The 14,054-nt window shown below is 36.9% G+C and overlaps 1 protein-coding gene across 3 annotated transcripts in view; it reads left to right on the forward strand.

The window, feature by feature from the left end:
* LOC131028056 (anaphase-promoting complex subunit 4) overlaps positions 1-14,054 on the forward strand; it is a 244,177-nt gene that overhangs the window by 56,140 nt on the left and 173,983 nt on the right. For all 3 annotated transcript variants that reach the window (XM_057958234.2, XM_057958232.2, XM_059221554.1), the window contains exon 5: positions 10,107-10,346. In XM_057958234.2, the coding sequence (XP_057814217.1) occupies positions 10,107-10,346 (240 nt within the window). The remainder of the gene's footprint in view (positions 1-10,106; positions 10,347-14,054) is intronic.

Consider the following 14,054-nt stretch of genomic DNA (forward strand, 5'->3'; position numbering starts at 1 on the left):
ACTAGTAGGAAAGAACCGAGTAAAGAAAACCTCCGGTCTTGCCCAAGGAATATATATTCCTAGTTCAAATGAATATAGCTCGAAAAATTACAAATACTGGCTTATTGCCAATTGAGCACATAATTTTCTTCGACACACCATGAAGTCTGAACACTTGTTCAAAAAACAGACCAACAATTTGTGCTGCTGTAAACTTGAAAGCATTGGCATAAAATGAGCATATCTAGTGAGTCGATCCACCACAACAAAAATACAGTCTTTACCATCGACCTTGAGCAGCCCAATAATGAAATCCAATGATATGTGGTCCAAATTTTGATTGGGAATAGGAAGCGGATGTAAGAGTCCTGTTGGAGAAAAAACTTCAAGCTTTGTTCCTTTGGCATCCTGTGCATTCCCTCACATGTTTGACAACATCATCTTTCTACCTTTCCATGAAAATCTTTCATGGATGTACTTCTTGTTAAGTTATAGAGATCAGATTTTAATTTCAATCTGCCTTAAAAGATGAACTGATAGACACAGATTTATCACGGCACAAGAGGAGAAATCCAAATCTATTTGATTAAAGTGAAGACTGACTGAGAGATGATTCAATATAATCTGAATGAGAATGGTGAAAGCAATGACAGTAAATCTGAACTGCTAATGATACTGGACAATTTGAATATCTATACATGTGGGACCGTAGAGTTATAATTCTATTTTCCTGCACTTCTTAACGTTGCTTCTTAACCTTATATATAGAGAGAGAGGGAGATCAAACTAATATAAGAGCATCACGTCTAAACCAATCAACATGACTCTCTTAATCATCACGTCTCCCAACCATCATGTCTTTCTATCAAATCGGTTAGACATAACACGTCTAAAGCAAGAAGATAATACGGTTTGGTCATTGAATCAAATCAAGTATTGACACTTCATTAGTTAACATGAATTAATAAGTAATTAATTCACACTATTACATAGAATCGATTAATATATGAATCGATTCATATGTAATATGCATTACATAGAATTGATTAATATATTAATCGATATATGTTGATTATCTCAAATAATCGAATCATATGATAGTTGATTCAAATACAATGTAGATTCATTATTATTTTATTATAACAATATAATTAGTTAGTAATCTAAGTTGTTTTAGATGACTCAGTCAGATCGGATTACCAACTGACGCTAATCTTCAACACTTGTATGTCTTCAAATACCCTGGATGTCCAGCAAGTCAATTGTTATGGACAGCAATAATAATCTTATGTTTTAGCTTACTCTCTGGTACTAAATAGAATCTATGCTTGTAAGTTATAATAGATGATGTGATTCAACTGTTTGTACCTTACATCATTGATTTTATTATCTAGAATATCACAAACATGCTGATTTTTTCAATATTCTACTAGTAGGTGATCCTTCCAAGAGGCTGAATTTCTTGAAGTGAGCAAAATGAAGCGTTTCTAGCTAATGCATCAACAACAACATTTTTTTTCCCTTGGACACTCTCAATGTCAAAGTGATATCCTTGAAGCTTACTCACCCAACATTGTTGTCTCTCATTTAATTCCTTTTGCTCCATGAAATACTTGAGGCTATTGATTAGTCCTTACTATAAACTTGCTGCCCACAAGACATTGATGAAACTTTTTAAGTGCATGTATGATTGCCAACATTTCCTTGTCTTATGTAGAAAACCTCCTTTTAACCTCATTCAATTTTTTGCTCTCATAAGCAATTGGATGCTTATCTTACATCAAAACAACCCTAATATCAATCCCGGATGCATCACACTCAAGCACAAAGGGTTTAGAGAAATCCGGTATGTTATTGTGAGGATCCGGTTATTACTGAGAGGGGGTGGTGAATCAGTAATAACAATAAACTGAAATCTTTTATCAATCTAAAAACAGTTCATAACCAGTACCGGTAACTATTCAATCAATCACTCAAAGCAGATTTACCAAACTATTCATTCATGTGTTCATCAACATATAAGCAATGTAATGATATCAAATCCACACATAAACAAATCAACCACCATATGAACACAGAGATTTTTCATGTGGAAACCCAAATGGGAAAAACCATGGTGGGGATTGGTACCGTCAAAATTTGCACTCTTTCGGAATGCGCCCTATTAAAGGCCTAGCTCGGTTAGGACCTTTACAATAATGCCCGGTTAAGAGCAGACCCTATTAGGAGTCACCTGGTGAAGGGATTTTAACCTCATCCCTGTTAGGAGTAACCTTGCTAAAGGATTTAAACTCAAGTTAACGAGCCACCTGGTGAAGGGATTTACAATATCAGGCCTGTTAGGACTCGGTTAAGGGATTTTAATACTGCTGTAACTGTTAGGGAACAACAGGTAAATGACCTGATCACAACACTCTCTGCTTGCTAGTACAGATCCATTTCAGCTCCAATCTGCTTCACACATGCAGACATCTCAATCTGGTTCGACACACTCTCCTTCTTTGATCACCGACACAAAAACTCATCTCAAACTCGACCTAAATACAGTTTTCAACTAGGTCGGTTACATAACCCTAACTTACAATGAATTTACATCATAGATCATATCAGATCATTACAAATCATTACAGTTCATCATACAGATCATTACAACAAATTTCAAGACAATTACAGCCGTTGAATGATCATAACACATCACCTCACATCGATCTCATAAGCTGTCAAACCCTTAACACATTCTGCTAAGCACTTCGCTGTTTCCCAAGAAATTCGCTCCTTGATCATGCTCAAACAGCATCTTATCCTTTCACATGGATTTTGACATGTCACCACTAAGATAAGATCATGAAAAGATTTACCGCCAAACCATAAAACATCACCAGTTAAAGATCTTGTCACCGGTTCTCAAACTCTACACTGAATATACAACAGTCAATTACAAACATGACTTCCGGTTCCCCAAACATGATGCGGTTCCAACTTCCAGTCATAGACTCATTATAATGTCATAAGCATACATTCCAAACTGCAACACCTAACTCAACACGGATCTCTACTGCAACTATCTCCTTCTCTGTTCCTGCTTACCAGTTGACTGCAACTTAGCAGTTTTGCTGTCCAACTCAATCCATTACCAGTTAGGCTATACTGGTAGACTTAGATAACTTAGATGATATACCAAACATAAACAAACATGGTTGCCATTAATGACAACACAAATAACTGATCATAAAGTATCATATCACAATTATATCATCACCAACAGTTCATCAATATATCATCATCAACGGTCCATCAATATCCTCATATTAACATCATCCTTTACCAGTACATCATCATCTCTATCAGTTATGCCAACATGCCAATGCGGTAAAGCCAAAATAGGGCGAGTACTCATTACTTTCTTAAAATGTTCCATGATCTTTTGAGTCTCATCCATCCAAACAAAGGCTTCCTTCTTGGTCAAATCTATTAAAGGAGTGATTAATGAAGAAAACACCTTCACAAACTGTAATGTCCCACCCTATTTTGGAAAATTGAACAAATTGTAGAACTGAAAGTAACTTGCTTGTTCCTTGTATTATTTTTGTTTGGTTGATTTTATCTTTGAAAACTAGACAAAAGTTGCAAAAGGGGTTTTGTGTTTTTTTTTTTTCAATGTTCTGGGTTTGATAGTATTGAACAACAATATTTTGCAATAGTAAACATAATTATTACAAAATATTGAACAATATCAAATATTATGCAACTAGAGGACATTTAAATTCGAGATTTCACTATGGTATCAGTATTACAAAACTTGTAGACAAAGAGAATGACCTAGTTCAAGAATAGGTCTTACAAATCAGGTTTAAGGATAAGCAGTAGATGTCCTTTGAATCTTGACGAAGAAAGGCCTCTAAACAATAGACTTATGGGTCTGAAACACAAAGCTAACGACCACTTAGGTCACTTAGAAATCTGATTGCAGCACCTCCAAATCTGTCTTCTTCTATCTAAAATGTTGTTCAATGTGATAGTTTGATTTGGCTGCTCAAGAAGTGTAAAAGGTGATACCAAAACCTAGGCGACAACCTGGAATCACCACTTTTCTAAAGAGCTGGTACAGTATAATGTTCCTTGACCATACTGGCGAGGGAGGCAAGGTCGTACGGTGGTGTCTGGAGCAGGGCCGTATGGTGGTGTGAGGCAAGGCCGTACGAGTGTCGAGTAGAGGCCGTACGATGGTGTCAAACTGGGCCCTACGGTTGTCAAGAAGGGCCGTACGGTGGTGAGGAGAGAGTGTGACCGTACGGTGAAGGGGGTGTACGGTGGACTTCAACCTGTGTGCGTGAAGGGGTTGGTCTTCCGCAAGCGTATCAAGTAATGAATTCTGAATGTTAGGAATCCTTGGACTTAGTTGACATGCATGTATACCACAATATCAGATATGCAACTAGAAGTAATATTTGATTCAACAATGATGAGGTTTCAGATTTGCCAGATCCAGAACAAGTACTCAAGAGTAGAATAGGGTGAGGGATGAATCTCACCGAAACTGCGGATACCAAGTAGGGAGGATTTTCCACCTCCGAAATGGCTGACAACCGAACTCCACTGGAATTCGCACAAACAAAGAGAAATACCAAATTCGCATACCAACACAAATGACAGACTCGACCATAAATATGGGCTCCGAGAACTTTTCCGAAGGGTTACAAACAGGCCAACACGACCAAACTAAGACTTGACTAATCTAATTAAATAAAGGGCTCGAAAGATTTGTTATTACATTTGAGGCCTTACAATAAAGTATTTAAATTTATTATTTAATTATATCAGGGACATCACAGTCCCCTCCCGGGCCATAAATTGCTGGCCCTCAAGCAATTGCAAACTTGGATGCTCCAGAATTTGCTCGCCTTCTCAAGTGACATCCTCGATGGGTAGATTCTTCCAGCGCACAAGGAACTCTTTGACTGTGCGTGATCTCAGCCTCTTTTCTCTGACATTGATGATCTCCGCCGGCTCCAGAATTAGTTTTCCTTCTTCGTCGATGGGTGGCATATCCTTGGACATTGTGATGCGCTGCCCGACGGCCTTCTTGAGACATGACACATGAAAAACATTGTGAATCTGACTCCCCTTAGGAAGATCCAACTTGTAGGCAACTTCGCCCACCCTCCGAACCACCCTGTAGGGTCCATAGAAATGTGGCTTCAACTTCTCCTTACCACTTGTCTTCAAGGAGGATTGTTTGTACGGTTGAAGTTGGAGGTATACCAGATTGCACACCTCAAAATTTCGCTCAATCCGGTGTTGGTCGGCGTACATCTTTTGCTGGTTCTGAGCCCTCTGCAGGTTATCTTTGAGAGATGTCAGGATGTCTAAACTCTCCTAAATGCTCATTTGTGCTTGTCTCCCCATCCATCCACTGATGCTGCTCATCAAGAACTTGTGTCTCCTCCAACTCATAATCACTAGGTTCCTCAAAGACCTCAATCCAGTGGGCCTTGCCTCCACTTCTGCATTTATGTCCATGTGTCCAAGGCTCTTGATAGTCATAGCAAAGCCTCTTTTGTCCCAACTCTTCTCTCAAATCATGAGGTGCACCACCAATGTAATGTCCCCATTTTTCCCGTGATCACTCAGTTGCATGGCTTTGCCTGTTAGCCACCTCCACAGGCAAATTAATTGGTTAGGAGGTGATATTTTCCATCTTTGGGGGCTTATACTTAGTCATTTATTTGACTTGGATGGATAAATACATGTACTTTATAATATTTTATTATAAAGTAATGATAAAGTTAACTTTTTCTTAAAATAGAAAAATAAACTTATAAAGTAACTTTATAAAAGCACTGTATATTAAGGGTTTGATTAAGTGAGCACTTGGGCCCACCTTGCATGTTCCCCAAGAGGCATATAACATTTTAAGATATTTTAAGATTTCATCAAGTGCAAAACCAAGGTTGGGCATGGCTTTTGGAAGAAAGAAAAAGTTAACTTAAAGGTATTTTAATAACACTTTATGAATAATACCCCATGGCACATATTCCTAAGCATCAAATTATTAAAAGTGGCCCCACTTTAATGATTAATGGACACCTCATGTTGTATGTGCCCTTGGAGGAATTAAAGATTCCATTGGGATCTCAAAAGATGCTATGAGGTCAAATTAGGGCAATTGGGAGACATAAGGACTTGTACGTGGAATTCTTTGGCATTATGTACTGTAGATTTTTTTTATTCTTTGCTCTGCAATTTGCTGCCATAGCAAGTACAACAGGTTTGAAGTCAAAATTGGAGACAAAATCCTTCAATTTTAGGGAGGTTGGACAAAACCCCAGCCATTTCTATCAAGTCAGCACTCAGGGAAACCCTCAAATCAGGTCTAGATGGCCATATTCAGAGGTTATATGTGATTATTCTGCAATTTCGGAACTTAATTCTCAGATCTGAGCACTTGGAGTGGTTTAAGTCGTTTAACAGCAAGAAATAACACATTTATGCCAGCCGTACCACTTCTCCTTGCCTGGAATTCATTGAAAATAAATTGAAGGGTTTACCTTTGGATTTGTTGTACATATCTCATTGTTAGCAGTAGGAATAAAGATTGGAATCATTCTTTCAGGCTTATGAAGCCCTTGGAGAGAGATATGAGCAAATCAGTGTGGAAAGTTGTGCATTTTCAGTGAAGTCTCCTAGGGGTTTGAAGGAATCAGCAGCAGTTTGGTCTATTTGTGTTAGATTTGTTTTTGGTAATTATTATTTAGAGGAATAAAACTCATTGGAGCAGTTAGGGCACATTGGTAGCTCCTGTAGCAGCATCTGGATTCGTTTAAGCTAATAAAGCAGCCCTCCAGGCAAGGCGTTGGACTCCTGGTAGGCCAATTTTGGCATGTCATTGATGAAATCCATTATTTATTGTCATTTGTTAATTGCTGTTATAAAATCAGAGATCTGAAAACTCATTTCAGAATATTATTCTTTCCTATATTGCACTTGTGATCTATTCATTATTGACAAACTCTCAAGCAAAAACCATAACAACTTCAAAACCGCAAAGTACACCAAAACTTGAAGCAATTCAAGTTGGTCAACGATTAATCAGTCAAACCAAACCTATCAGATTGGGCAAAGATTCAGTTGGGATCTTTCAACCAACTGGCCTAGACATCTCACTTGCTGGTCTAGTATGATCTAGTTTTTTGTCCTTTGCAAGAAACTCTGCGATAAGGGTCTTTGATGGAAACTTGGTAGGAAACTAGCCTATGGTGTAGATAGCTCCATATACCTTGCATGCTTGATAGTGTCCTGCAAGGATGGCAGATCAAAAGCTTTGACCCAAACCTTGAGAGGTCTTGACAAACCCTATATGAGCCAAGACGTTAAACTCTTTTGGGTCACATCAAAAACCATTACTGACAACTGTTGAAACTCTGAAATGTATGCCTTAAGTGTCCCAACTTGTCTCAACTTAGCCAACTCTCTAGAGCATGCCTTTGAATCCTTGCGGTCAAACTGCTCTATCAATGTAGTGCAAAATTGATCATAAGAAACTATCGCACTGGGACTTTGTGTCACTAAACCATGATACCGCCACTCATGTGTAGCTCGTTGAAGGTGAAGGGTAGCAAATTTGATGGCCTAAATCTCCTTCATCTGATCCAGAGCAAGGTAAGTATCCAAATTTTGAATCCAAGCTCTAGCTGTACCTTTGGATGATCCTTCAAAACTCGGTAATGAGAGACGTCCCAACCTTTTCTGCAATCGATAATTTTGTTTCCTTTGATTGATTGTTTTTGGTTTGGCTTTGTGCATTTGGTGACCTCTGAATAGTTTCTAAAAGAGATAGCTGACTCAAATTTTCCCCCAAACCTTGATACTTAGCCAAAAAATTCAGCATCCTCATTGTCTTCCATGGGTTCCTCTTGTATAGGCTCATCCTCTTGTATAAAGGTAGGCATGAAAGGTTTTGATTGTGATGAACCTGAAGGTTTCCCTGTAGAATGCTCATTGTTTTCTGCAGCTTTGCTACTTTCCTCTCTCTCCATATGCACCAAATTTCTTTCATTTGTTGTGTTATGAGCTATCTGACTCAAATTAGACTGGTATTCTATAATTGTCTTAGCATTTCTGCAAACAATTGTTTTACCTCTTGTTCACTTGTTGATGACGGTTGATCGCTGCCAACCATTATGCCTTTCTGTTTTTCCAAGTTATGACCACCCTTTCCACACATATAACCAATCCAAACAAGCTGCCAAGACTTGCAGCTCTTATACCTTTGTAATATCCCCAAATAGGGATAATAGAATAAACAACATTATCTTAAAAAATGAGGCACAAAAACTTATGAAATTCTATTTGCCTATAAGAAATTCTTCAACTAACTCAGATTTATATTCAGATTATTGATCTGATTTTTCTACCAATATAAATAAATTTCTGAGTATAGAAAAGTTACAGAAAATCACTCTAAATCTGCCCAGAAATTTAAGAAATGATTTGCATTGACTTTCTTTTATTTTTTTGAGATGAAGACAATTAACAGTATGCAGATTTAGACACAAATACCTCAGAAATATCTTCAAACCTTAGATGCCCTTTTCCAAAAACACCCAGAAAATCAGTGCTAGGTCTCTTCTACTTGTTTCCACTTGTCGAAAGAACCCTAGATTGTTATATACTAACTCCCAAAGAGATGATTTAACCACAGCCCTTGATCCACTACCAACTCATTCCAATGCTTCACACTAAAACCCTAAAAATGAGCTGATAAGCTCCTTGAAAGCCCATGGCCCCTCGGCCATTGTATCACATGTTTATTAAAATTACTTAAAGTACATGTAAAGGTGGACAACTTAAGTCTTTAGGCTAAAAGTCACTTATGTTGCATAAAAACATGTGCCCACAACTTAAGAATAGACTAAAATACAAGCTAGAGACTCCCCACTTACCCAATAATGCTCTACGTCCTCTTGCTCTTGGATAATCCAAAGAAAGGACAGTCAATGCATTGTTAAGCCTCATGGCTTGAGTTGGAGACATTACAAAATCAATTAGAAAATTGGAAATTTATTGAGTCACGAGAGACATACATGCATGTGCACTGAGCAGTTGTATAGATTTTAGAATGAAGGGATATAAGGTGGTTAATTGCCACAATGAATGCATGGACCTGTAGTTTGTGTGATTGAATTATAACTGGGAACTGAGGTAAATCCTAGAAAGACGAGAATTTTTGTTTTGGAGTGTAATGGCATAGTGAGAGTTCCCCAACTAGTCATTTATTTTAATGTAGGAACATTCTTTTGTAAAGCTTTTCTAATTTCGTTATACATTATGTTAGCATCAAGATGAATTGTTGTCCACCCATTTACTTGTCTGTCTTTTACATTTTTGTGCAATACAAGTTAACCATTTATCTTCAACTATGTCCTATGGGTGGTACATTCTATTCTCTCTGTTGTCTCAGAAACAATGGTGGTAAATTGGTGATGCAATTGACCATGACAGATTTCACCAAAGCAATCTTTTTTAATTCCCTTGAAATCTCCTCTTTGTCAAAATTGTGAAATTTTTTAATTATAACTTCTTAAGTTTTTTGATCATTACATTCCTGTTGTCTACTTTTAGTTGATCCTTGTAGCTGATGATGTTCAACTAATCCTTACTCGTAGCTGATGATGTTCAGCACTACTAGTTGTGTGCTATTGTTCTTCAGTTTATAGGCCAATAAGATTATATCCTAGTTAAAGAGAAGAAAAACAGTATGCTGATACTGACATATTCAGATTCTTGTGGGCAATGTTGTAGTTTCTCAGTGTCTATCCTGAATGTAGCCAGGAATATAGATTTGTCGTTTTAAACCCCAATGCCACTGGCTATGGTTCCTTTAGTCCTCTTGATTCAGACATTTTCATTGACCCTCTGAACTCTCTAAACATTTTATTGGGTACTGTTTTGGTGTACATGCAGATTAAAATATAAACCCAAGTTAGAAATAAAATATAGCTTGACATTGGTCTGTAAAATCTAGTTTCATTCAATATCATATTTTTTTAAAATTCTTTGATAAGGTAGCTGTTTGTCTATAAATCAAACAAATTTAGTGACATTTTTCTGGCAATTATACCTTCTAGGTTGAACCCTATGATATGTTCTCATATAAAGACCGGACTCCACGTTTTTTGCCTACACCCCCAAAGGCTCCATACATTCCAGACTTATCTTCTGGAGTTTCTGAATCTACAGAGGAGCGAGATGGTACAGATCAAGAATTGGTAAACTCTTCCAGGGAACGGCTCAACATTCTCTGCAGTGGAGATATGGAGGGTATCATTTGCTTTAACATCTTTGGAGTTTTTCCAATTGGAAAGATTGTAAGTTTTCTTTTACTAAAATCCTCTCACAATAACTGAATTATGTAATCATCCAGACTTGTTAACTGATTTTTTGATTGCATCTGACCTTGTCATGCTTATTTTTATTGTCCATCATTATTAAGGGTATTTTTTTGCAATAATTCTTTTAGTTGATGAAGTAGCTTTCGTAAAAATTAACTGTCGTTTTAAGTTGTCATTGCAAATTCCTTTTTGATGGAGAATGTATTTATTTTTTTCAATTTGTGTATTAACTAAGATTGGAATTGTGCTTTGTAAAACTAAAAAACAAATCCATTGAATCACTAAGTTGGCAGAAATGAGAAACAGGAAATTTAATCAGAGATTTCTGACCAGTGTACACTTTACATGACAAATATAGCTCTACCAAATTCAAAGGCTATTTTAAAATTAAGCTGTCCTCTGAAGTCGTGGATCTTGTCTTGCTTGAATCTGAAGAAAGATATGGCCTAATCACCTCAATGGGCAGTTCCAGATATGGTTTGGATCAGGCAGTGCTCTATCTGGTCTGTGTACCATTCAATTGTGTATCGGAAGAGAATCTAGTTATCTCATCATATCCAATAACAACTTTAGTATGTCTGCAGACAGTCTGATATATGTTTTTGTCCAAGAGGTTAATATTCTCATAGGAATTTCTTGATTCTAACTTGAATAAAGCTTAAGATCCAATAGAAACTGAAAGAGTGAAAATTGATTTATTGCATTCAAACCACTTAGAATGGCAATGCCAAAACATGTTTGAGCCATTGTGATTGTAGACTCTGTATCATATTAATAATGCTTGCAAAATTAGATGAAGAGTAAAGGAAAGTTTAATACCAATATGATTAAAAGAATATAGAAAAGGTAGAAGAGCACTAAAGATCAAAATTGTGCTGTCTTTAGATAATATGTATTGTTTCTTATAGATATGTCATTAAATTTAAAAATAATAGGTTGGACTTGGAACAGTAACTAGGAAAGAGTATGTAATGATCCAAAGTTTAACTGCTGTAATACCAAACTAAATAGAAATCTGAACTTTGACAGAAAACTGAAAATTCATTTTTTTAATTATTAATAGTGAATTAAATTTATGGTAAAAGCTTTCCGAATTTTGAAAATAAAATATGCACATTATGTTATTGTATTTTGAAAAAGCAATAGTAGACAATGCATAGTATCTTTCTTGAGAAGAATTGGTATTAGTTCAGTCCTAAAATCTCCATGTTAGCATTGGTGCTGCACTCGGCCAACAAAATTATTCTCCAATAAACTATTTTGCTAAACAAAATTCTTCGAAAGCATCCCTAGGCTCAAACCTTTGTACAAACTTTGATTATATATATTCTTATTTGTCTGTAACTAGACAAGTTAATGTTGTAGGAGCATTCAGGTCCACAAACAATCCTGCATCACCAAAAACATCATTGTGCTACAGATTTCTTTAGGCTTAATTCAGTTTGCTACATGATAGTTTTGCGAGTTTATAAGCTGCTATAGAAATGCGACTGACAGAAAGGCGAGAGGGAGTGTATTTTCTGCTACAGGACATGCATTTGTGCAACAGGAGGACTTAGTGTGCTAAAACATAATGACTTGGTGAGGACTACATATTTATTGAGGCTGTGACATGAAACTTAAAGGTTTCTATAGATATTCATGTATAAGTATGGTGCTGATTAGATGAAATGATTAATATTTTTGCTTTATGCAATATAATCAAACGGGGAGGATATATTTCAACTCGATCAAATGACTAGTTTTCAACTTCTAAACAAAAGATGCTTTTGCCCTATTTCAAAACTTTGCAGAATAAGGTTGATTTAGTTGAGGTGGCTATTATTGCCAAACAGTCAGTCTGTGTTCAGCGATTTGTGGACTTTTTCATCTAATATTTTATTGAGAGATAAGCTTTATTAATTTCCCTTCTATTTTGGGTCACCTGAGACTTCTCACAATCCTTTTGTGCATCCAATCTAATGTTTGGACGGGAAGATTCTTGACTTAGTCAAGCTTTATATTGGTTGTTCTTTGGTAGTGTGGGTTATTACTTAGCTTTTCTTGGCCTCTGGAATGCATGAAGACGTGGATTCATCTCAAATCAACCATTTCCTTGGCCGTTATCTTTTTCAGTTGTAGCTTGTTCTACTTGTTTATTCTTTGGTTGTGTTGTACTTTGGCAAGTGGCTGGTCATAGATTTTTTTCCTTGCTCAAGTCATGTAGTTCCTTTTGGCACTAGTTTCTTTCTTCATAATGGCAGGCCGTTTCTTTGGTCTTTGTACATTTCTGTTGTTGCATTTAGGTATTGGCTATTCTTCTAACAATGTGACAAATTGAATATCCACACGATGTCGTCCACTGCTATCAGTAGGAGCCATAGATGAAATCGGGGTGCCCATGCAACATCTCCATGCCTGAAATATGCTCTCCATCTTCCTTGTTGATACGATCTTGGGTGCACCATTGGACATACCCCTTAGAACTACCTTCGTAGCATTCACTTTAAACTTGAATTCTATAGTTTGAAAGTTTTGTGAATATTTCCCCAATGAGTGAAGCCATTGAATACCGAGAATGACATTCGTATCTCCAAGATCTGCTACATAAAAATCACCTGTAACAGTATAATTGCTTAGAGCAATATTCAATTGTGGAACCGGTTGAGTACAAGACATGTTGAAACCGTCTTCCACTACAACATTGAAACCCTTGAAGTCCTTTTCATGTATACCCTTCTTAGCCACCAAAGCCGAATCAATAAAATTGTGAGTAGCCCCACTATCAATCAAAACTATAACTCGTTGTCCTTGAAGAATCCCACAACTCTGAAGGAGTGATATGTAGGAGTGCAACTATAGTCCCACCTTTCACCTTCTTGGATGAATGCACATCCTCCTCCATATGCTCGCCATCTGAATCACTCTATTCACTGCCATTAGCTCCTTCTACCTTCTCTTCCTCCTCACCATATGAAAATAATGAACCTCCCCTTTTCCCAAAAAACTGTGTCCTAGTTCCCAAGGCTCTTTGCAGCTGAATGTTGAAACATAATATTTGTTTTGTGAAGTTCTTTTCGAATCTCATCATCCATGGCATTCCTTTTAGGCCACTCCTTTTGAAAAGGTTTCTTATCTTTTTTATTGTGAAATGGTCTAGGTGGAAATCTATTTTTAGGGGCTGAACTCTCCATGTTTCTAGCCCTTTTGATGGCATCCTGCAATGTATTAGAATCAAATGATTTGATCCAATCTTGAAGTGGTTCTAACAAACCCTCTATGAAGAGAACAATCAATCCTTTCTCCGACACATTTGTGACCATTACTGATAATTTCTAGAACTATGATATATATATGTAGCAACTGAACCAACATGTTTCAACTTTGCCGACACTTTGAAGTGGAGTTTTGGATCTTTCCTGTCAAATCTGACAATCAATCTCTGAGTGAAATTTGCATAGGGAGTGATACTATCATGTCCAAGGTCAATAACTCGTGGTATGTAATGTCCCCTTTTGGGATTGCCCTAAATCTTTCCCTTACTATTATCAAATCCGCCGGCTTCCTCTCTTTATTATTCTGAAATCAGTTATGAAATTTGATGCTCCCTTGAATGGATCAATTGATCTTTTTCTTGGTTCCATCCTTCTTCAAATGATGTCTTCTTCAGTTTATACCCTTCACGGAGAAAAAGGGTCACACCCT

This window comes from Cryptomeria japonica, chromosome 5 (assembly GCF_030272615.1).
Source record: "Cryptomeria japonica chromosome 5, Sugi_1.0, whole genome shotgun sequence".
NCBI classification, from domain to species: domain Eukaryota; kingdom Viridiplantae; phylum Streptophyta; class Pinopsida; order Cupressales; family Cupressaceae; genus Cryptomeria; species Cryptomeria japonica.